The sequence below is a fragment of the Limulus polyphemus genome, unplaced genomic scaffold (genome assembly GCF_000517525.1).
Source record: "Limulus polyphemus unplaced genomic scaffold, Limulus_polyphemus-2.1.2 Scaffold500, whole genome shotgun sequence".
Lineage (NCBI taxonomy): Eukaryota > Metazoa > Arthropoda > Merostomata > Xiphosura > Limulidae > Limulus > Limulus polyphemus.
The window spans coordinates 96,129-119,762 of NW_013666110.1; the positions used below are offsets into that span (position 1 = coordinate 96,129).

Genomic DNA, 23,634 nt, shown 5'->3' on the forward strand with positions numbered 1-23,634 from the left:
TGAGCAACCACCTTCTCGCATCTGGCTGCAGACAACGAAAGGTGGTAAAGATGTGGGACGTTGTGGGCTAGAGCACCCACATCTGTTCTTGATAGACGGCGTACCCCCCAACGCAAGTTGGGTCTTACTTCCGCCAGTACCTCTTAAAACCAAGACATTCCATGATGACGCACCTTATGATTTGTGTCCCGGTGTTGGATGTTTGTATTGTAGCTGCGATTTTTCTTTTTTGAAGAATTTACATTAAATTGTATTTCATCTAAGGTTTGGATAAGCTGTATAAGATTCGCGCTATTCTTCCTTATGATGTATTTTCGTCTTTATTTTCTTCTTTAATTTTGTAGCTTATATATATATATATATAATCTACAAACTAAAAGTGTGGTCGTTTAAAAACAACCAATTATGCATTTTATATGGCACAGTTAAATAGTATATGTAACGCTCGGTTCTCATTATTTAGTTAAAACAGTAATGATAGTTTAACCCAATTTTCCACTGATTCATGTACAACTTCCGGATTGTTTATAAAACTCTCACATCCGCATAACACTGAGTACATGAAAACATCGAGAAACGTTTCTTTTTTTTTCTAGAATAGGTGATTATGCGAGTTATTATTAAAATATTATTTAATAAAGTTAATAACCTATTTATGGTCTACTATACAAGAACCATAATATTATCAGCTCATCTGATGAAGATCAGTATAGATCACCTGCCCGAAAATGAGCCAATTAAACATTTCGACTCACTTTCGTGGATCACCATCTTCACACATCAATTTGTTTAAGGTCCCAGAAAGTTAACCGAAACGTCATCGCTCTTCCAAGTTTTCTCCAGCCAGTGATTCATATTACGATATATCGACTGAATTTCACTAAAATATGTTTTAAACAATCTCCTGTTGGTATAATTTATATTTTTAAACCAGCAAACGATATAATTCTCAGCCTACATACGCCACACCGACGTACAGTTTCCGAAAAAGTTCTAAGCCTACATACGCCACACCAACGTACAGTTTCCGAAAGAGTTCTAAGCCTACATACGAAAGTTCCGAAAGAGTTCTAAAGACTATCGATACCAGTTTATGCGTCTGTCACTATTTTTTTTCTACGGAAAATTCCAACACGATAAACATTCTCAGTAAACTTTTATCAGAATTTGGATCACTGCGTGAATGTAAAAGTACACAAAATGGTACAAAGCCAATGACAGACTACAGTGCAACCTACATAAAAGTCGTGTTAACCCATAATAGTAATCATCTGCACATTCGGCAGACACTTTTCCCAACCACAACTGTGAAAAACCCTTTGTTTGGAGTAATTGCTCAGACGGGCGAATGGGATTGAGTGGTACTTTCGTTTTTTCTTGTTATCTGAATCACGAACACCCAATTACTATCATAATACATTCAGGGTCGCGTATAATTCATTATCTCTATTAACCAAACCACTGATCTTAACAATGATTCTGGTTATCTTTTAAAGACAACAAAAAGAAAATTAAGTCTTATACCTAGTAAAAATGTAATATTGTTCTTGCAAATACGTATAATAAAACATTAAATTTACGCGGTCTTTACTAAAAGAGCTTTAAGGCATAGCATAGTTCAAATATTAACGATATTATGTTATGGTTAAGAATCAACTGGACCAAAAAAAATGTATATATTAAACATAGACAACTTTTCCTTATCCGGCTTATATCGTTAAATTTCTTAACTATAAAGTAAGTGTGTGTGTGTGTATATATAAAGATCAAAACCGGGCATGGCCTAATGGTTAGAGTGCCGCAACTGTGAAATCGAGGCTTTATGTTTAGTGGACTTATGCCGCAAAAATGCGCTCCGTGCTTTGGAATCATGGGTACATTAAGAATAATGACCAAGACTCGTTATTTAATTAGAGTAGCCCAAGAGTTGGCGAAGGACGCTGTTGCCTAGCTGCCTTCTCTTTAGTGTACAAGTCCAAAATTAGGAACGACTCTATGCAGATAACCATTTGTGTAGTTTGGAACACAAACACCCAGTCTGCACAATTAAACAATACTAAAATCATGTATTACATTGAGAAACATCCTCATAATGTGGTATATTACCTTTAATATACCAAAAGTTCCACACTTCTATGGCAAAATAGATCACGTAGTAATTTAATAGTAATTAAATAGTAGAATGAAAAAGTGATTAATATTTGGTTAATCAAGAGTAGTACAAGTTTTTTTCACTGTTTCGTTTTGCACCTGTAGGTGGCAGGTGTTAAGAATCTGGTATATATATATTTATTTGACTCAATGATGAGGGACATGCCGTTTTCAGTAAATTGTGTTTATAGAAGTTGGCCTATTGTACAATGGCATAGACAAACCAGTTTTGAAGAGAAGACTATCCTTTCTTCATCATCAAAATTAGGTTAAGCCCATATGACTATAGCCCTAAGATTTTAACACGGCCCATTCGGTACACATGTTGCAAATTTACTTTTTTCACACAATGATACGAAAATATATATTACTCGACTGCTATAAGACTACCACCACTCCTCTCACAAACAATGCTCGTCCTCAGATCTAATTTAAGGATTCCTGGCCATCATATCTAATTCAAATTTTGAACCTTTTGGATCGAAACCGTTACCCCTTTCATTCAAGTAAGTGCTCAACCAACTGAGCTACAGATTTAACCCAACAACTACTGATATTAATGATCTTTTTAACTATTCAAACAACCTTTCACCACATCTCACAAACTAATCTTTTGTTCAAAAAATAAAATAAAATAAAACTCAAGAGTCGTGAGACGGCTACCTCCAACTTTGGCAACTCTCAGGACGAGTATAATGCCACTTGCACTCCAACAACACTATGAACTGAGCTACAGGGTTAATCCCCTACCTACTGATAATAAAGCACTTTTTAACAACTCAAAACTACTAAGCTACCATGTGGTCTATAAAGGCTGTTTTACAATCTAGGTTTGAAGACATCTTTTTTTTTTCATGCCATATGTAATTATATATTTTTAAAAAAGTACAATAAAACAACAACGGAAAACGTAACAGAATGATCAGTAACTTAAACAACAGTGAAGTCTATCTTATATACTGGACGATCTGGACTAACTTTTGCCCATTGTTTAAGTTAAAAAGGTTTAAACCTAACATATACTGCATAAAGTTTTGTAAACATTCAACCTTGAGAGAATTTAGAAATTGTTCACTCTAAGGTAGTCTAAAAACAATAACATTGTATTTTAATCTTTAAATAAGACATGAAAGCTATATACAATATTTGCTATTCATAACGAACTAATCTGATGTTTATATAAAGTAAAAATAAAAACGTCTAAAAAGACTAATGATACCACTTCAACACTGACAGACACCATAAAAACAAATCACAAGTATCATAACACTTTACTTTTAAAACGGGATGTAAAAAAAAAAAGTCTTTTCAGGGTAATGTACAAGTAATTCCAATGGTAATTGACGCTTTGTGAAAGAGAACTCGGATCTATTCAGCCTTTCGTGACATCTTTCATCTTTATCTCTAATGGATGTAATCTGTATGAGCAAACACACGGGATTAGCGCGTGAAAGATACGAGTCAAGACATTTCTTATCCTAAGAAAATCTCGTATAATTGTTTGTTTGTTGTTATGCGAAAAACTACACAATGGCCCATCTGTTGTCTGCTCGCCACGGATATCGAAACCCGATTTTTAGATTTGTATGCCCTCAGACTTACCACTGAGCCACTGGGGGATGGGAGGGGAGAAATATCTTATTACTTACTTAAAAAAACACACAAAAAACTAATTCATAAACACTCCGATCTACCAAATCTACGAGTAGTCTAGGCGGTTCAGGTGCACACACACAGTTATTGTTATTATGTTTTCTTTCGTTTAGAGAGTTCTTTTGGATTATCTGGTAAAAATAATGCCAAGTCCAATCCACATAACAAAAATAATGAAGACTCCACTGGTATTTACAGTTCTGTTATGAACGATTTGAAAATGAAGGACATGGGTGGTTTTAAAGCCTTCGTGCGACTGACTCCGAGTGACATAGAAAATATATTGAAAATGGTTGGCCTTTTAATTGCGAAACGAGATTCATATTTTAGAAATGCCACATCACCTGCAAAACATTAACAGTCATTTTACGATATGTGGCGGCAGGAGCTTCTTACAATTGATGTGCATTCATGGAATATGCTAACCTGTAATAAATAAAGCAATCCGAAAAGCGTGTTGAAGCAATAACTAGAGTGTTATATGGTAATGTAAAAGGTAAGTAGCCTAAGCATATACGACAATCTAGTTCACTTTGTAAATATCAACTGTACAATATCGGAGTGAAGTTTAGGTGAGTAAAAACTCAATTACAGAAAGAAGTAAATATTTACAACGAGTAGGTTAAAAAGAGTGACAAAATAGCCTATACATTTTTTTTCTTCTAAACATTCTGGATTAAGTTTTAGACACTGAAACTGGTGTCGTTACTTCCCCACTTGTGGGCTTCCATTTGCTCCCACGCCCGAAATAATCAGTGACTACAATGAAACTGAAATGGTAAACGAAACGGCGTGCGGTGTTGATGTGGAACGTGTTCCCTTCACATGATCCACGAGAAAACTCTCCAATGATGGCTTTAAAAATTTCCATCTATTTTAAACTGAGCCATTGCTCTTTTTACCACGTGTTCTCCGAACGATGAATACCAATTCTTTCTTGAGTCATTTTCTCACGCGCAGCCGTCATTACTTCAAATGATTTCTCAAATTTGCTACAGCTTTCGTTCACTAGTCGTTTTTGTTTCTTCCGGCTTGGAAGTAGCACTACAAGTACCAGAATAGTCTTCTCTATTATCACCTTCATAATCATAATCAAGAGTTTCACAAAGTGTATCCCCAACACAATTTGGGTCTTACTTCCGTCGGTACCTAAAAAAAAACAGGGCATATAACATAATGACTCACCTTACGATTTGAGCCGTTGTTGGATGTTTGTTTTATAGCTGCGTTTTTTTTTTCTCTCACTCTTTCCATAAAATTACATATAACCATTCCCACACACACCATTTTTTTAAATTAATAAAGGTTCAAATAATACTAATGATTTAAATTTTACTTCGAGGTTCGGAAAATTGAGAAGTAATAGCTGGACATTGAAAAAAAAAGTTTCCTCCAGATCTGGAACTATCTTCACTGCATTGGAGCCATAGCTTGCAAGCATGTAATGACCCATGCACCAAACTTTTTTTTTCAGTTACAAATGATGTCATAGCATAATTCTCTTCGTAGTGGTAGATGCGCATTATAGGGTTGTCTTTGTTGGTGTCGAACAGCCAGGTAGAAATATCAGCTGGAGTAGCTTTTACGAAAATTCTGTGCAAGAACCTTTTGTGAACAAAACTATTAATATCTCCCAGTACGAAATGTTGCCTTAGAGTGCCATATGTGATTGGTGCTAATATTGCTTCGTCTTAAAATATGAAATAATTTCCTGGTTTGCACTCAACAAGAATTCCTCAAGGAATATTTTATTATAAATTATCAGGTGACAGTCGCACTGCGAGAAACGTATTTGGATTATTGTTCAGTATTTCCAGTAGTCATAAAACCAAATACGCTTTTAACTGCGTACAACACATCGTCTGTTGCACTAGAATATGTATTTGTACAACTACTTCGGAAGGAACAAAGAACGAAAAAAGTTTATTGTCCTCCAGATTCATTGGATGATGAGAAGATGATACTGTTACTAGACTTACAGGTGAATAAAGAAATTTCTCCGCTTCACCACTGGATACAGTTCGAAAAAGATATTCGATTCAAGCTGTGGCTGTGCTAGTTCAACTTTGTACATTCTCCTCAAGTAGTGCGAGGAAAACACCGTAGCAGGAACTTGTATTCACGTATTCACTTGTTACAAAAACTTGTATTTCTTTTATGCCCACGGTCAATGGCTATTTTTTTTTAATAGTTGCAACAAAATATTTCATTGAGATTTGATGTAACGCAAATGATAAACTTTCATTTCTTAAACAAAAAAAAAAAAAATGTCGTAGTTAAAAACAAACTGACAATGACATTTAATTACTAATAGTGTTATAATGTTTTTTTATTACCTTTATTTTAGTATTGGACAAAAATGCATTAAAAATAACTGACACCAATTTACATAACATCCTTGCTTTGTCCAGCATCTGCATCACTACTACAAGACAGAAATAACATTTGACATCCAAACCATTTCGGTGTGTATATATCGTTGGTGCCAGTGCCATTTCCCTACTTTTTACAATTTTCAAGTAATGCACGTGGCACAGCGGCATGTCTGCGGACTTACAACACTAGAAACCAGGTTTCGATACCCGTGGTGGGCAGAGCACAGATAGCCAAATGTGTAGCTTTGTGCTTAACTACAAACAAACAAACAAGCTTTCGGCTGAATTGGCGTTGCAGTTTGGCCATTTCGTTTCGTTTACGGCTGCCGAGTCTGTAGCAAACACTTTACACAGTTCGTCATCAGCAACCTTACGTTTATTATCATCATCACTGCCTGGTGCCTTCCACAACAGTGGCCTCTTTTGTATTTCTTCATTGAATCCAATTACAGCAGCTGGAGACCACTACACCATTATATTGAAATTAAAGAGTTTAATAGAAGGATTAAAAACTTTCGACAAGATATATACCACTACCGAACTCGTTACCTGCTGTTCTTTGTACAGCAGCTGGAGACAACTACACCATTATATTGAAATTAAAGAGATTAATAAAAGGATTAAAAAACTTTCGACAAGATATATATATACCACCACTGAACTCGTTACCTGCTGTTCTTTGTTTACTCTTGTTTCTGAAATAAAAATACGCAAGTTCAGGGTCTAGTCTAGGCCGTGCCAATGCGCACGTGCATCCAGACAATAAGTTCATTTGTCTTCTATCAGTAGTGGATACAGGCGCACCCTCCAGGGCACAGCGAATGTGTCCCTCAATGGAAACGTATATAAAGAAACTTGACTGCACCACCAGCTGAACGTAGACGTAAGTCCATGTGGTATACATTATAAGAAAGTGCTACTCTGCAATGAGGAACGCTAGAGTACAAAATATGGTAAAATTACACCTTTACCGTTCAGGTCTACTTTCATGCAAGAAGTATAAGTTGTCGTCGTTTCGTTGATCCTTATTTGAGGGAATCTTAGGTCCCTAAAGACCCCTGCACAGTATTGATGGTATTAAAAACTTTAGTTCCACCACCTACAGACAGTAGGCGTCAAATGTATTTTGGTATTATGCACTATGAAAGACAAGCTACACAAAGGTTGTTAATTTTTCCTTCATACGTCAAACCTTATGCTTTTATACCCACCCCCAATATTCTAAAAAGTCGAAAAGGTTCACTCACCCAAGACGTTTACAACTCAGCAGCTTATTACCGAGGCTTCGTTTGCAATTTCGATTTGTTTGTTCTAGAGCAAAGCCACATTAAGCTATCTGTTGTGATCCACCGCAGGAAATCGAACCCCGGATTTTAGATTTGTAAGTAGGCAGACTTACCGTTGTCCCGCTGAGGAACTATTACCGAGGTAAAAGAGAAAACACAAAGAGGACCCAAGCTTTTACTTTATCCTAAAAGGAACTTGTAAAACGAAAACATCAAATCATTTAGTTCTTTGTGTAGAAGGCCCACAGTCTTTCGGAAAAAGCTACCTCCCAGTCTATATTCTGGTTAAATCCCTGCTTAAACCCCATGTACGTAGTGATAAAGAATACAGTTCCCAGATTTCCTTCAATGCCCGTCATTATAGCAGTTTCCTACATCATTAAATTAACAAATGGTGGACCAATACTAGCTAATTAATCTTTGCAGATGGGCACATTTTATAAAATCATCTTAGTGTAAGCATAATTACCAAAGTGGCCACGTTTAAGTTAAAACAAAACAGATGAAAGATAGATTACTCGTGCATTGTTGTAATGATATTTACCATGCTTTACGTAAGTGAAAACACTATTCAATAATTTGAAGCCAGAATGCACCAGTAAGAGGATTTGTTTTGAATTTCACACAAAACTACACAAGGACTGTCTGCGCTAGCCGTCCCTAATTTAGCAGCGAAAGACTAGAAGGAAGGCAGCTAGTTATAACCATCCACCGCCAACTCTTGGGCTATTCCTTTACCAACGAATAGTGGGATTGACATTTATTTCTTATCAAACGGTTTAGTGAGTGTAAAGCACCTGTAATTTCTATGACCACCAAGTGAATAATTAATTGATATTTGATGATTATCAATACTGTGTATGTTGGTGCATCAAGTAAGTGCACCATATAAATATGGGAAAGTGTATTTTCCATAGCTCCAGAAACTTACAAATATAGCTAAACGGTGATCGTGTTTCTTGTACAATGGACAAAGTGTTTCTTTTACGGTTACAATCAGTCCGAGGTAAATGGAACAGGTATAAGTTGTTGCTATTTGCACAATGAGGGAAGGAGAAATGAAACGATCTTAACTTAAACACTCACGCAGCAGCAATTCTCGTTCAGAAGAATATTATTTAAAAAATAGGACGAACGTGGACGGTCACTTAGATCTAAAAGACGTGAATTGACGGTTAGATTATTTCTAAAGCTCGTGGGGTGACTAGAAAGTAGCTGGTCGTGCGCAGTCACACAATGGTCAGTCTCCTCCCATAAACAGAAGTTTACAGAACAAAAGTAGACGGTGACTATTCTTCTCTTAGTGACATGACTGCAAATTAAATTAGGGCAAACATGGTTGGTTGAATAGAGCGCACTTTCCCTTTATATTAATATATTTATATTAACAGAACGAAAGTACATGTTATCACGAAATAAGCAGTATGATTAAGAGATGGGCGAGAATACATGGTGTTTTTTTTCCCTTTCAGTTGATTCAGTTAGAAATTGCATGAAAACAAACCAAACAGTAGACTTCAAGCCGGTATGGAAAGAAATGCGATAAGAAACATAGACGATGGAACTGGAGAAGGAAGGGCCACGTATCCCCCAAATTTTGCACCAGTAGCAAAGTGTCACTTTGAATGGGTAATAGAGGCTTATGTATAACTATCATGTAAAGTCGCTGTTTCAGTTATGACGTTAATATAGCAAATAAGGTGTTTGTTTGTTGAGTTTTGGTTTACATCAATGACATAGATGAAGGAATGGTCAATAAGTTACTTAAATTTGCAGATTATATTAAGGTCTTGGGTGTTGCTAGCTGTGAAGAGGATGCTGCTGATTTACATAAGGATTTAGATCATTTAGTGAGTTTGTCAAATAAATGGCAGATGGGTTTTAATTATAATAAATGCAATATAATGAATGCGGGTTATCATAATTTGAATTATAAGTATAATTTGGATGGAAATTACCTTAATAGTGTTATAAAAGAAAGGGGTATTGGTGTAATTGTAGGTCAGCCTTTAAAGCCATCCAAGCAATGTGCTGTTGCTAGTGGTAAGGAAAAAAGGTTATTTAGGTTGTATCCATAGAAATATTGAATACAAGTCTAAAGAGGTTATAATTTCATTGTATAGATCACTGGTTAGGCTACATTTGGAATGTTGTGTTCAGTCTTGAGCTCCTTACATTAGGAAAAACATTGAATTGTTAGAAAGGGTTCATAGAAGGGTTATTAAAATGGTGCCTGGGATGTAGGGGTTGTCATACAAGGAGAGGTTGAAATGTCTCAAATTGTTTTCTCTTGAAAAAAAAAGAGTTGGGGGAGGGATCTGATTTAGATGTTTAAGATTGCAAAGGGAATTGATAGTGTTGATGTATCATCTTTTTCATACTTAATAGTGAGAATAGTAGGAATAGAGGACACAAATATAAATTTTAGCAGGGTAGGATTCATCTTCAACTAAGACAGTTTTATTTTACTAACAGGGTGGTTGGTCTTTGGAATGGGTTGCTTTTGGATGTTGAGGAAGCAGTAAATTTAAACGAGTTTAAGAAAAAGCTTGATAAGTATATGATTGATAAGGGCTAGCTTTAAGATTTTTTTAAAGTTTGTTTATTAATAGTTTAGTTTATAGAGGATGGAATAGCCGAGATGAACCAACAGGTCCAATGTTGCCACGTTATATTAATATAGCCGTTCCTAATTTAAGTGATAGACAAGAAGAAAGACAGCCAGTCAAACCACCCACCGCCAACTCATGAAATATTGGAATAAAAAGGGGAATTTGAAGTCACTCTTATAACGCATACATGGCTCCAAAGTGCGGAGTGTTTTTTATTTATTTTTTCTAAATGGTAATTGGGACGCGAACCACAGAACCTCACGATAACCACTGGATCGCTCTCGACCCGAGAAAAAAAGAAAAGAAATAAAAGTCCGTTTAGCCACACTTAAAAAAGGCATTGATAGGAAACTGTCATCATTTTTGTTACGCGCTTTATCGAAGAGATTTTCGTTTTTTTTACCCACCCACCTACTTTTATCTCACAATGTTCGATAAATTTGAATGTTAACAATTGTGGACATTTCCAAAGTATTTCAAATAAAAAACAAAGTCATTAACATAGATGCTATCAGTAACTTACCGGAAGTGTTTTCCTACCTTATTTCCAAATTTTCCAGGAAAGCAGTACAAGCAACAACGTGAGATGCACATCAGTAAGTTCCAAACTTGCACTTTTTGTACGACGCTTTAGTCTTTACGTATGTACTTCCAGCCAGTTAGTGTTAAAGAAATCCAAGCTTTATTAATTTACCCATAATGCCGCCTGGTGGTCAAAAGGTGATTCTTTCACGGCCACAGCCCAACCCAGTCACGCATTTTTTTTTTTACTTGGGGAGTGAGAGGAGGAGAAGAAACACATGATTTGACTCCCCCAACTACTGTGACGTGGCATAACTGATAAGACCTTTTCTAATGGTTTCCAAACGAGACCCAATAAATAAATCGCTTTCAAATAGTTCACTATTCTTTCACTAGTTATCCCAGCATCAGCAGCTTCTAGAAATATCTTTTTTCATGCATATTCAAGCTAAAATCCTACCCAAGAGCAAATACTACTGCAAAGAGGCTAACCAATGCTGCAGTGCTTCATCTCCATAAGGGCAAGTGTATCAACCTTGACCTAAGAGAGAATAGATCTGCTTGGAAGGTTTTAAACGTGATTTAATCGGTTTTTTTTCTTCTTCTTCAAGTATTTGATGAATTATCAACAAGTTAAATTTGTAGGTGTTTTCTTTTTTTGTCCGATCCTACTTCTATAAATGACAGTGTTTGTAGAAGTGTTGCTTCAGTGAAAGGATATGCAGGTTTGTGAGTTATTTTGTGTTTATACTCCTGAAACACTAGTAATACAAAATAAAAGAATGAAGAATACACAAAACTGCACAGAATTCAGCAACAACAAGATTTATTAAGTATTGTAGTATATAATAAAACAATGTTATTATCGTGTTTTGTAAGACAAAAAATTAAGTTTTAGAGCAAGGCCGGCGCTAGCAGGGGGAGGGGGGGGGGGAAGAGGTTCGATACCCTGAAATATTATTAGTCCCCTCAAGCTAATGCCGTTCATTAATCTAATTTTAGATTCGACCCATTTATATGTCTTATTGCTCTCTCCCCAGTTAAGAAAAGCTCTAGCCGGGTCTGTTTTATGGTCTTCACAATTTGCTCAGATCCTACTTATACACTGTCCCCCTCCACCTTCAACTTTTTTTAATCCGTTACGGGATATCTACATCATCTAATGGTGTAGTTTGAATAAAGACTCAAATAATTAAAACTACTAAGAAAAATAATTATGGTTATTATTTCGGTCAAATATCCTTCATTGGTTCCCCCGAGTTTGTTTGGATTATTTCGGTCAAATATCCTTCATTGGTTCCCCCGAGTTTGTTTGGATTATTTCGGTCAAATATCCTTCATTGGTTCCCCCGAGTTTGTTTGGATTATTTCGGTCAAATATCTTTCATTGGTTCCCCCGAGTTTGTTTGGCCGAAACAGTGACATTTACCACTAAGTTTTTCATTTCTTGTTGCTACGTCCAAGATTTATTTGTTATACACAAAAACTGAAGTTAGATCATTTTTAGATCAAAATATCAAGCTATAAGAGCTACACCTCAATATCCATCTGTGAGAACTCGCTGCAATAAATCAACGGAGCATGTAAAACAAACACATACATTTGAAGTAAAGAAGAAAAAAGGCTTAATTACATCCATTACAATTTATAAGGTTCTGCGAGTGTCGCTAGAGCAAGTTGCAGCATGAATTTTTCTGCTTTCGATTTCATACATGCATACTAATTTTCAGAAAGGCCATGCTCCTTGCAACCAACATAACGTGGTAGTAATTACGGTTTTTATTGTGGCGCCGCTTGGTGGCAATGACAAGGCCGGAATGGAACTGCATTTTTTCTCGTTTCTAGACTATACATCAAGTTCAATGCAATCTCGTAAAGTAGTTTAGGAATAGACACATTAACACTTTTTTTAAAACTGTATTATTCATGAGAAAATAAAATGAAATAAACACGAACCACACACAATATTTCTCGCCTTTTCAATTATTAAATGTAACATTTATCACAAATTTATAATATCGAAGTACCCAATACTTTATGACAGATATCACACGATTTGGATCAATAATTTGAAACCGTGTCTCAAAGATATTAATAATTTTACATTTGCACAACAAAACAAAGACCACCTAAAAATCTCACGTGAAGCAAATATATTACTATGACAACATAGATCTGCAAAGATAACAGAGGAAATGTTAAATGTTCTCTGACTGAGTTTGCACGAAATAGAGAGATCGTTTAGTGTGATTGAATAAAGACATGACATCGTGTTCCCGCATGAGTAAATCTCACGTTACGTACTCAGACAGTTAAAACTGGTCATTCCCAATGAAACACGAGGCAAATCATAACCTCAAGAGGTCACCTGACTGCCAATAGGAAAGACAACAGTCTCACTTCACATACTACAGATAACATTGCAGCTATCTTTGTGCTTGCTACTCTTGCAGGGGCAGTTGCCCAGGGCCAACCGCGCGTTGCGAGCATATTAATAATCATAAACCAGTTTTTAAGAAATATATTTTCTATCTTTTTTTTTTATTTCCTTAATTTATTATCACTAATAAATTCAATTAATTAAATTGTATGGTATTTTCTTAAAAGCAAGGGTGGGCGTGGGGTTCTCCCACTTGCATATACTTCGCCTAGGGGCCCATCAGTACCTTAACGTGGCGCTGTAGTCTAGGTGAATGATACAGAACAACTGGAACTTAACACTTATATTGATCAACATGTTACGTGAAAACTACAAATACCTGCACAAATATATCTTGAAAAATTCCTACATTAATACAAAGAAGCTGAAAACATATGTTATGCTTAATAATGGTTGGAGACGGCTTGAATGGGTAATAAAGAAAAACTTTAATATAAGTTTAACATAACAGCAAATGTACAACATTTCCACAAGGTTTTGTCATCATCAGGTCATCATTATTAGTCTCAAAGTGGGTTCCTCGTAATCGAATATGTTATGCTTATAAATATCACGATGGTTCGAAAATGTTCACACGGGTAACTGCACTACTGCATCATGATTTTAAGTTATTCCTTTTTTTTTTTAATTCTCATTAACAGTAGCCATTAGAAGACAAATATAGATACCAATTATCATTTGAAAATAACTTGTTTTTGTGCTTGATAGATATTGCTCCACGAAAGAAACGGTTGTACTCACCTACAGACACACATATCCATAATCAAGGTTTTAACATTTTTTTTAGCACTTTAATAATCACTGTTATAAAAACAATATATAAGTAGGGGTCACGATTCGTAAAACTGATATCTCTTATTTGCTGGGATAAACCGTGTGATTTTTTTTTACTCAGGGACGATTTTGGGTATGATAATAGTGGCTTTTATTGTACACAGTACTGCTCTCAGATACCCCGCGTTACAAACCTGTTTCTCGACCTTCAACAAATACGACCTTCCCCGCTGATGTGGGGAAAACTGACTATTGAAGGTTGCAATGGGAAACCATTGAACAGAAAAGGGAAAATACCAAGGTGAAAGTTAGACTTGGGAAATGAACCAGCGAAAGCCAGCCTTTTATCTCCTAAGTATGTTAAGCAAACAAACGAAAAAAAAAAAAGAAGTCAAAAACAATTTCAACAACACCTCAGGCAGCGGATTTTATCCATGAACGCCAACCAATCACCTGCTTGTGGTATTCCCGTAAGGCAAGATCGAAAGCCCAGGAGAAGACTTGGTTCTACGTCAGAAGTTCAACAACCGCTGGAGGTGCTGCTATACTCATGTATGTACGAATGGGTGTGAAAACCCAATGTTCGGCCGCTGACAGTGAATAAACAAAACCTACGATAATACAACGCCCTTTCTGACTCACCTCCTCGTGGAAAGCACTGCCACACTTCAAGGTCAACCTTTTCAATGCCCTGTTTCCGCGTTCAACCACGACATTTTTTCTCTCGGCAACAAGCCGAAGTTATTAAATCATGAGAAAAACAAATAAACTCAAATTTTTGTGATTTTTTTTTTTACATGGATGGAATATATACATTTATGTGGTAAGATGTGTATTAAAATTGTAGTTTTTAGTCGAATTAATCGTCAATACTAGTGTTATACTGATAAACCGCTTATAACGTTAAAAATCAGGTTTCGATACTCGTGGTGGGCACAGTACAAATAGCCCACCGTGTAACTTTGCGCTTGACAACAAACAGAGAAACAAAATAAATTTTTGTTATAGGCAAACTGTAAGGTTCTGCAATATGAATGTTTATTGATTTGTGGTCATTGTTACAATTTTAAATATTCTGAAAAACAAAAGAACGAAATAATTTGATAATCTAAAAAATTTTACTAACTGCACGTTATTAAACTCGCATACAACCCCTTCACTGTTAATTTGGCAAACAAGTAACCCATAGCTTAAATGTAATTTACTCGTTGGCAAATTTTCAAAATGTATGATTTATTAACTTATTTCTGTTCTGGAATAAACTTAAAAATATAGTTTGTATTTAAAGGACTAATTTAGGACTAATTTCAAATGTGCATTGATTCCTGCGAGGAGGAAGGGTGGGGGGTAGGGGGTACAGTATTTCATTCCGTCTTTCTCAAATCAATTTGTGTTGGTGTGAGGGTAACAGGGGTTAGATTTCACACAATCTACCTTTAGACGTAGCAAACCGCCACTAGCCTGTGTTGGTGTGAGGGTAACAGGGGTTAGATTTCACACACTCTACCCTTAGACGTATCAAACCACCACTAGCCTGTGTTAGTGTGGGGGTAACAGGGGTTAGATTTCACACACTCTACCCTTAGACGTAGCAAACCGCCACTAGCCTGTGTTAGTGTGGGGGTAACAGGGGTTAGATTTCACACACTCTACCCTTAGACGTAGCAAACCGCCACTAGCCTGTGTTAGTGTGGGGGTAACAGGGGTTAGATTTCACACACTCTACCCTTAGACGTATCAAACCGCCACTAGCCTGTGTTAGTGTGAACTGTTTTGAAGTACATGGTTGGCTTTTACATAAAACTCGAATGTTCAAAAACATTTGTTTCGAATTTCACGTAAAGCCACTAGAGGGCTATCTGCGCTAGCCGTTCATAATTTGGAAGTGATAGACTAGAGGGAAAGCAGTTCCTCAATACCACCCCATCGGCAGCTTTTGGGCTACTCTTTACTAACGAATAGCGCGATTGACAGCAACATTATAACGCCCACGTGGTTGAAAGGGTAAGCAGGTTCGGATACTGGGTTCGATCCCGCAACTCACAGATGAAGAGTCGAGTGCCCTAACCACCAAGCCATACCAGGCAGTGTTAAAAACTGGTTAGAATGTTTCTGAACCACGGGGTGCGCGGATTAGCGTCGTTTCGTGGGATTTCAGGAACATAAACTGAACGCATACAGAATATATATACATGTGACAATCTTAACGGTTGTTGCAGTACTTACATTTTGGCAGTTCGCGACAGTTTAGGGGACAGAAAAGCTTAACCTTAACGACGATTATTCGAAAAAGGAGCCAGTTTTAGTGTAAGGTAGCTCAGTTAGTTTTATCTCTGATTAAATACCTCCAACTCACGATTCCAACTGTAGTTATTTATTTCTAAATCCGGTCTCCTCAGTTGTTTTTTGAAGCTTTGTACTGTTAGTTAGGGTTTGTGTTTTAGTAAGCTGTAAAGCGAAACGTTGATAACAAATCTGGTGTATTAAGGTCGTTTATTTCTAGTATTAAAATTTTATATATGTTGTTACGACAGCGGAAGTCACGCGACGCTGGGAGCATGCGCGCTGGAGTTTCTAGAAGGATCATGACTTATCGGGGAACCTCGCGAATGTCCCAGTGTTTCCTAGACGCCCTCTTTGTTTAGTATATAAGCCAGCGGTAGATAGATATGCAGATAGATTGAAGATAGAGATAATTGAGTCAAGTGAACAGTAGGCACCGTAAATAAACTGTGTGAATCACTGTGATTTATAGCATGTATCATAAAGGTTGTTAAGTTTAAAGTGACTGTGGAAATTAAGTGTATTACAAAGTTTGTAACGAGAAAGAATAAACAAGTTTTAATCAAGAAGGAACTTATATCACTGAAGTCACTGGGAAAGAATTTTTACCGGAAATTATGAAACAAGCAGATACATAACAATATATGTGTGCTGAAGAAATTAAAGAACAAAATAACTAGGATTATTCAATGATATTATACTTATTATTATAAGTCATTTTTATATTAAAAAAATCTTAAATTATGAATAAATGAAACCACTTATGACAAACAGCTAATCTTCACAAATTGGTGAACAATTGAGCCAAACGACTCGATGAAGGTCGTTTGACCAAATTGTTGAACACATACACAATTCTTCTCTTGCGGTGTGATTTCCATAGTTTGTTTGTATTTATAAGTTAATTAAAATTATTTGGTTATGCCACGTTGTTCGATACATATCCTGGGAGTCGACTGTTTTCAAGATTTCTTTGTACACATATAATGCCTTATAGTTATAGTAGAAGCTATTGTGCTTGAGATCTAGGTCTTCAGGTCCACAATACGAAAATACTACTAAATTTAAATTTCACTGTGATTAGTTTGTTTGTCTTTAAAAAAAAAGTCGTTATTGAAAGATGACAACGCCTATATTGTTGGAAACCGGAATTCTACATGGCAGTTAAAGGCAGCCTAGTGTTGACTGGTGTAGATTTGTAACAAAACGCGTATACAAGAGGCCTACTACGCGAATCATCTGGGAAGGAAGAAAAGTAAATTTTAATTATTAATTCATATGTCATAATCGTCGACTAGAAATGGAGAGTAGCCAGATTTTCAAACGTCAGTAATTTTCTCTTGGGAATACACACCTGCTTTCTGATATATTACCCAGTAAAACTAAGTGTTGGAGCATGCTGGTACGTGTTTTCATTTTACGATGAGTGAAGCAAACAGTACATTGTTTGAACAGCTGAACCAGGCTCGTAGACGAACGATACACTTTACAACAGCGGCGAATATTGTTCTAAGAAGTTATGAGTGAAAGGAAAGCAGAATATTTTAAGCCAATCATACTACACCAGCCGTATCCAACGCCGACGAGGCTTTTCGGCTAATACCAGGACTCATCAAGGCCGGCTGACACACTAACGACGTTGTACAATAGTGGTCCAGGGGCTGTTTATATCACCAACTTTCACGAACAACGGCTGTTGTGGTGTGAACTAGATTAAGTAAGCTGTACTTGCTATCCATTTTAGTTGTTGCAGTAGGAGAGCCGAAATATTCCCTCAAGATCATGTGAACTAGATTAAGTAAGCTGTACTTGTTGATCTTGAGGGGATATTTCGGCTCTCCTGCTACAACAACTAAAATGGATACGTGAACTAGATTAAGTAAGCTGTACTTGCTATCCATTTTAATTGTTGTAGCAGGACAATATCAAATGTGCAGCGCACTAGGCTTCTGAGGATGAGCAAGTTGGATAACACGCACCTGCGATACTGGAACAGACGTGGAAGCTTCTAGATCCACCATCCAGATGCTTCCTCCTAACTAACTCTCTCTTGATCTGAATTTATACGTTTCAACATTCTTGATCAAATGTTGGGGATGGATTTATATAGACACAAATATGATCGTTAAACTAGGCTTCTGAGGATGAGCAAGTTGGATAACACGCACCTGCGATACTGGAACAGACGTGGAAGCTTCTAAATCTACCATCCAGATGCTTCCTGCTAACTAACTCTTTCTTGATCTGAATTTATACGTTTCGACATTCTTGACCAAATGTTGGGGATGGATTTATATAGACACAAATATGATCGTTAAAGTTATTTTTATACGAACTACATCCGACAAGAGAATTTCTGGGTTTTAATAAATACGACGAGAAACAAGAAGTTTACTTATTTCATGTGTTTTAATGAAATACAAGTGGAATAAAAACAGTTATGATTTGAAAGGAAAGTGTAAAAAATGAGGCGACTGCCTACATGTGAATACGAGGTTCTTCATTCTTAAGTTTGCATACTTTGGTATAATTGAATTTCAAAATCAGAATTTTTTTTTTTATACGGCAGACCGTCTTTTCAAAGTGCTTCTCTCGAGTGTCGCCAGTAAAATGTGCAACGTGAAAACTACACCAACGAAATGTGTCACACAATAATGTATGCAAGGTGTAAACTATACCAACAATACGTCATATACCTGTTTGAACGGATGTGAAATTAAAAATATTACTGTAGAGAGAACCTGATTTATTTTACAAAACCTGCGTGTGAGTGTGGACTAGAAATAAATGGGACTCGTGTTTTACTTTCTTGGCGTTACACGACTGAGCCTTGTGCCACGAGACGCGCATTTAAAATTGTTGTTTTTTGGCTCTTACCTAACTAAAATTATACTTTTTTCAGTATTAAAAGTCATCTAGCAACTTTGGTTTAAGACAAACAATTACCATTTCACTTCTTTTGATGGCTATCTACTGTAAAATCTATGAAATATCATACTTTTTTGGAGATGAATGGTAAGCACAAATCCATCAGAAAACAACGACAAAAAACGTATGATACAACAATGATTATATTACTTGGATACGTTTTTCAAGGTTACTCTTAAAGTAAAATAATAACAAAAATACTGATACTCTACTACATCATGCACCGACTTCAGACTCTTATTACATAAATACTGTTACGTCTCCGTTCGTTAGTTAATTTTCCGTAAATTCTTTCCGACGAAACTTTAGCGACACAAGTCCTTTCTTAAATAAAACTAGTTTATTCTTTCCGAATACAACGTTACCGATACACTTAATTTCAACAGTCGCTCTATAATAAACGCTATAACGTCTCACGTGTTCAGTTCAATTATACACTCTCTGACTGCAGTTCAATTACTCATTACCTACACACATTATCCCGTCACGTTGTGACCATCTTATATATACAAGACTACCCCCAATCTAGTAAATGCTAGGGCATTCACGAAGGAACAGGATATTTCTAGAAAACGGGTGGCGTGATACTAGTCATGTGACCTCGCTGACGTAACAATACCAATAACAAATAAAACTTGTCTGTGTTGGAGACGTTTGATCCTTTCATTAATTTCACATAAAATTAAAACATTTATGCAACTGATCTTAATATCACGAAAACCTACTTCCCTCATTTTAAGTTTTAATTAAAAAAAAACTCCCTGAAGTTAGTGGTGTAGGAAGTGGGGGAACGCTCATTTTTAAATCTGTTCCAGTAATAATGCATATAAATTAGGTAAGTTACTTTCTGGAAAAGCAAGTGAATATATAAAATTTAATCCAGATCCAAAGAGCTTCCAGGGCACTAAGGCGAGCCTTGGACCCCGGTCATAATTCTTTCAGACAATTAAAGCTTACCCCACCACTTTTAATTTGCCTCCTTCGCCTCTGCCTTAAGCTGTGTAATAGTTAATAGCTTATTGTCCCTAATTAACGCCCCCTTGGGCGTTGCAAACGGCAAAAGGGTAATTAATTTCTCAAACGTAATTTGTTGATGTCAATGATAATAAGTTTTTGTTTTCAAATCAAAATTACGGCAATAAAAGTGGATTATATGTTTTATTACTATCACACAAAGTAAGCTTTATAAAAATACGGATAATTATGGAGGGGTTTTTAATTAGGGGCAATACAGTATATACAAAATATAAAAAAAAACAGACGTTTCCATTGTTGTTGTTTTCTATTACGGGAAGCATGTATTAACATCTTTATAATATTCTTAAATTTAAGTAAAGTCCAAAACTTTATTAAAGATTTAAATTAGCATTTTAAATTCGCAAGATTTTATTACTCTTTGTTTTATTTACAAAATATAATTCATTTAAATGTTTATTTTAAAAACATTTAAGCCCTAATTTACAGGCAAGAATGGTACACTTTTACTTAATGTTAGGCGATTCTTTTACCATCAAATTAAGATATTTCTAGACGTAAATTTAAATATTGGCTTTCTGTGAAGGAAAAAAAAACAAACAAACTTACTTTCCGCCATATCCTCCGCCGTCGGTAGGGTGGGCATTCCGCAAGTCCTACCATACAGCTGATCATGTTGTCCCCTAAACACACAGTCAGCTACACCAAATCAGAACTCCTCACGTGCGTCGTTTCCCGACGAAAGCGAGAACTGGTTGCAGCACCTGGCGACGAACGCCTATATCACTACCAACAACTTACTCGTGTGGTGGTTAGTTGATCTCGGAGTTCCCCCTTCCTACGTAGGAGACATCCTCTCCTGATGTTAGATAAGCAGGCCAAGGTTAATTACAAATATCAACCTCACTCCCTTGCCCCAGGCCGATATGTTTAATCATAACGGTAATTCCTAGGTTACTTCCTGTACAAATAACTCAGATTTGATATTTTAACTGGTTATTAGCGGACTAGTGCATTACGTCTTCCACAAGTTTCTTGGGCATGAATTCTTAAAAAACAACAAAGAATACTTGATTTTAATAGTGTACTACAGGATAATCAAAAATACAACATGGACTCCTCAAGGTTGAAACACTATATACAGTTACTATAGGTATTTACCGGACGAGGTTGGCCTTCACGCTGCCATCAGTCAAACAATATTTTTTCAGAATTATTTTTTTCCAAGTTCTACACGTGTACTGTTATACTGGTAAAATATACTAACGCTTTGTAACATATACTAATTAAAAACAAGTAAGGTGTAATGAATACGCTAATGTTACAAATCATACCCATCGTGTTTAACCTGTACTAAAAGTTAAGATTTTTCAAAATTATGTACTTGACCCAAATGAAGTCATGGTGTGACGTACGTGATGCTACTTGTTACAGCTAGCCACCACAAGAAATGGGACTTAACAGAGTACAATATCACGTTATAGATTCGGAAAGTTGCTATCAATCCGGTATTTTTTTTTGTTACAAAGGTTTTTTGCTGGAATGCGTTTTTGTTTAACTTTCAAAAGCAAATATCCACAAAGATTTATCTTCTTGCCATAAAATCAAATAATCCCAAACATCGCAATAGCAAGAGAAATAAATGGATGCTATTAAACATAAAATAAAATAAATTCAGGAAGTTCCTCAGGAAGTTCGTGTTTATTTTCATCTTCACACAAATACTTTTTATGCACACTGTAGTATAAAATTAGTTTCCGTTTTATGTATTCATTAGTTTTCAATTTTTTTGTTCAGTTATTTATATATTCATTTTTAACACAATTAAAAAGTGCTGGAACTTTCTGGTTTATAATATTGTTACCCAACAGAAAATATATAATTTTTGTTTCGTTCTATCATTTTTGCGGCAACGGGACGTATACCGTAAATCCCTTGATCCAGTCCTGGCATATCCCAAAAACAGGATTGATTGTCTCAATAATGCGCCTACAGCTGAAAGTGTGGATGGTGCTCAGCAACATCAAGTCTCGAACCCCAGATCCCTTGATAAACAGCCCAACATGCTAACCATTAGATCATATCTGGTCCGAAGAAGGAGACTTTCACTTCTTGTGGCGAAGAAGTTTTTATGCGCAAAGCTACAAAAGAACTAAATATCTACACATAACTGTCTCCAATTTTAACCTGATAGATAAGAGGAATAGCAACTAGTTAACAGCACCCTCCGCCAAGTCTTTGGCTACTCTTGTCTGACAGAATAGTGCGAAGTTAACAGCATCCTCCGCCAAGTCTTTGGCTACTCTTGTCTGACAAAATAGTGCGATTTTACCGACTTTTATATTGCACTTCCAATTTCAAAGTGCGGATCGCGAACTCTCAGATTCACAGTCTGAGTCATGACAGGTCGATGAAGATAGTTTCAAAATGTCAGAAATCCATGTATAGCTTTCACTACGAAAATAAAATGTATAGTAAACTATAACGAACTAGTTTGACTTCAAAAGACATAACAACACGTCGTAGGGCGTCGTTTTTGCTAGCATGTATAACTAACTAAAAAAACAACAGAAACAAAACAAATGTAAACCGTGATAGTAACGAAAAAATAACGAAAATTATTTAGTTACCTGACATACATTCACATACGTTAGAGGACAAGCGGTCTGACTGAAATCCCTGTGTATGTGAATAGAATGCGTCAAAAATGCAGAAGATAGTCATGTAGCTAAACCGAAAGTATGTTTACTGAAAGGTTAATAAATGTAGAGCACCGAGTTATTTTACCTTGAAATATGTCAAGGTCGTGACCACTTGGTTAACTATAATATCTAAAATGATATGTAGTTAAACTGTAATAATAACTATTACTAAATTCAAACTATAAGTAACTAAAACTTACTGCAAGCTTCATCTCTTCTACCCATATTAACCAAAGAAATGTAATTGCACCATTTCCCCCCTTTTTTAAACTTCTTTCACGTTTTCTTTATCTCCTTGTCAATTACGTCACCTTATGTAATGATCAATTAGGACTTAAGTGAGAGAGAGCGTTACCAGACGACCTTTTGCAGCCCTGTGTTTTCATGGACTTACTGCAAAACTTCAATCTGATTGGTTAGTTATCAAAACGTCCCTTTAACGACGTCAGAATTTATACGAATACTTCCTTAATATTCTACGTTCTTGACTTAAACGGGTTATTTCGTTAGGCCTCATGGTTTTTATTTCATTTGAAAACATAAAAGTGCATTAGTTTTAAATTACAAAAACCAACATCACTTACAATCTGACAGAAAACAGTTTTGTTGTTTACTATAAGGAGAGTATTGGATTATGCTGAATGAATCGCTCACAATGATGTTTCTAATATTTATCCCCGATTTTGCAGTCAAAATATTGTTGCGTCATCGAGATCACGTGACAATTCTCACGCTATCTTGTTTCTAGAACTATCATGTACTTTGGCGAATGTTCTACTTCTTGCTAGATATGGGGTAGGCTGGTATAAAAAAGAGGGGAATGTAACGTGTCTGGGTAGATAGATAGTGAGTAATTGAACTGCAGTCAGAGAGAGACGTATTGTTGTAGTTAACGTTCGTTCGTTATTATAGATTGTTATAAACCGACTGTTG

At 36.1% G+C, this 23,634-nt stretch overlaps 1 protein-coding gene across 1 annotated transcript in view; it reads right to left on the bottom strand.

Annotated features, from left to right (window-relative positions):
* Positions 1-20,800, bottom strand: part of LOC106458675 (serine/threonine-protein kinase D1-like) — a 53,121-nt gene extending 32,321 nt beyond the window's left edge. Inside the window, exon 1 of the mRNA XM_022384935.1 lies at positions 20,609-20,800. Coding sequence (XP_022240643.1) covers positions 20,609-20,674 — 66 coding nt within the window. The 5' untranslated portion in view covers positions 20,675-20,800. The remainder of the gene's footprint in view (positions 1-20,608) is intronic.
* Positions 20,801-23,634: the final 2,834 nt, after the last annotated feature.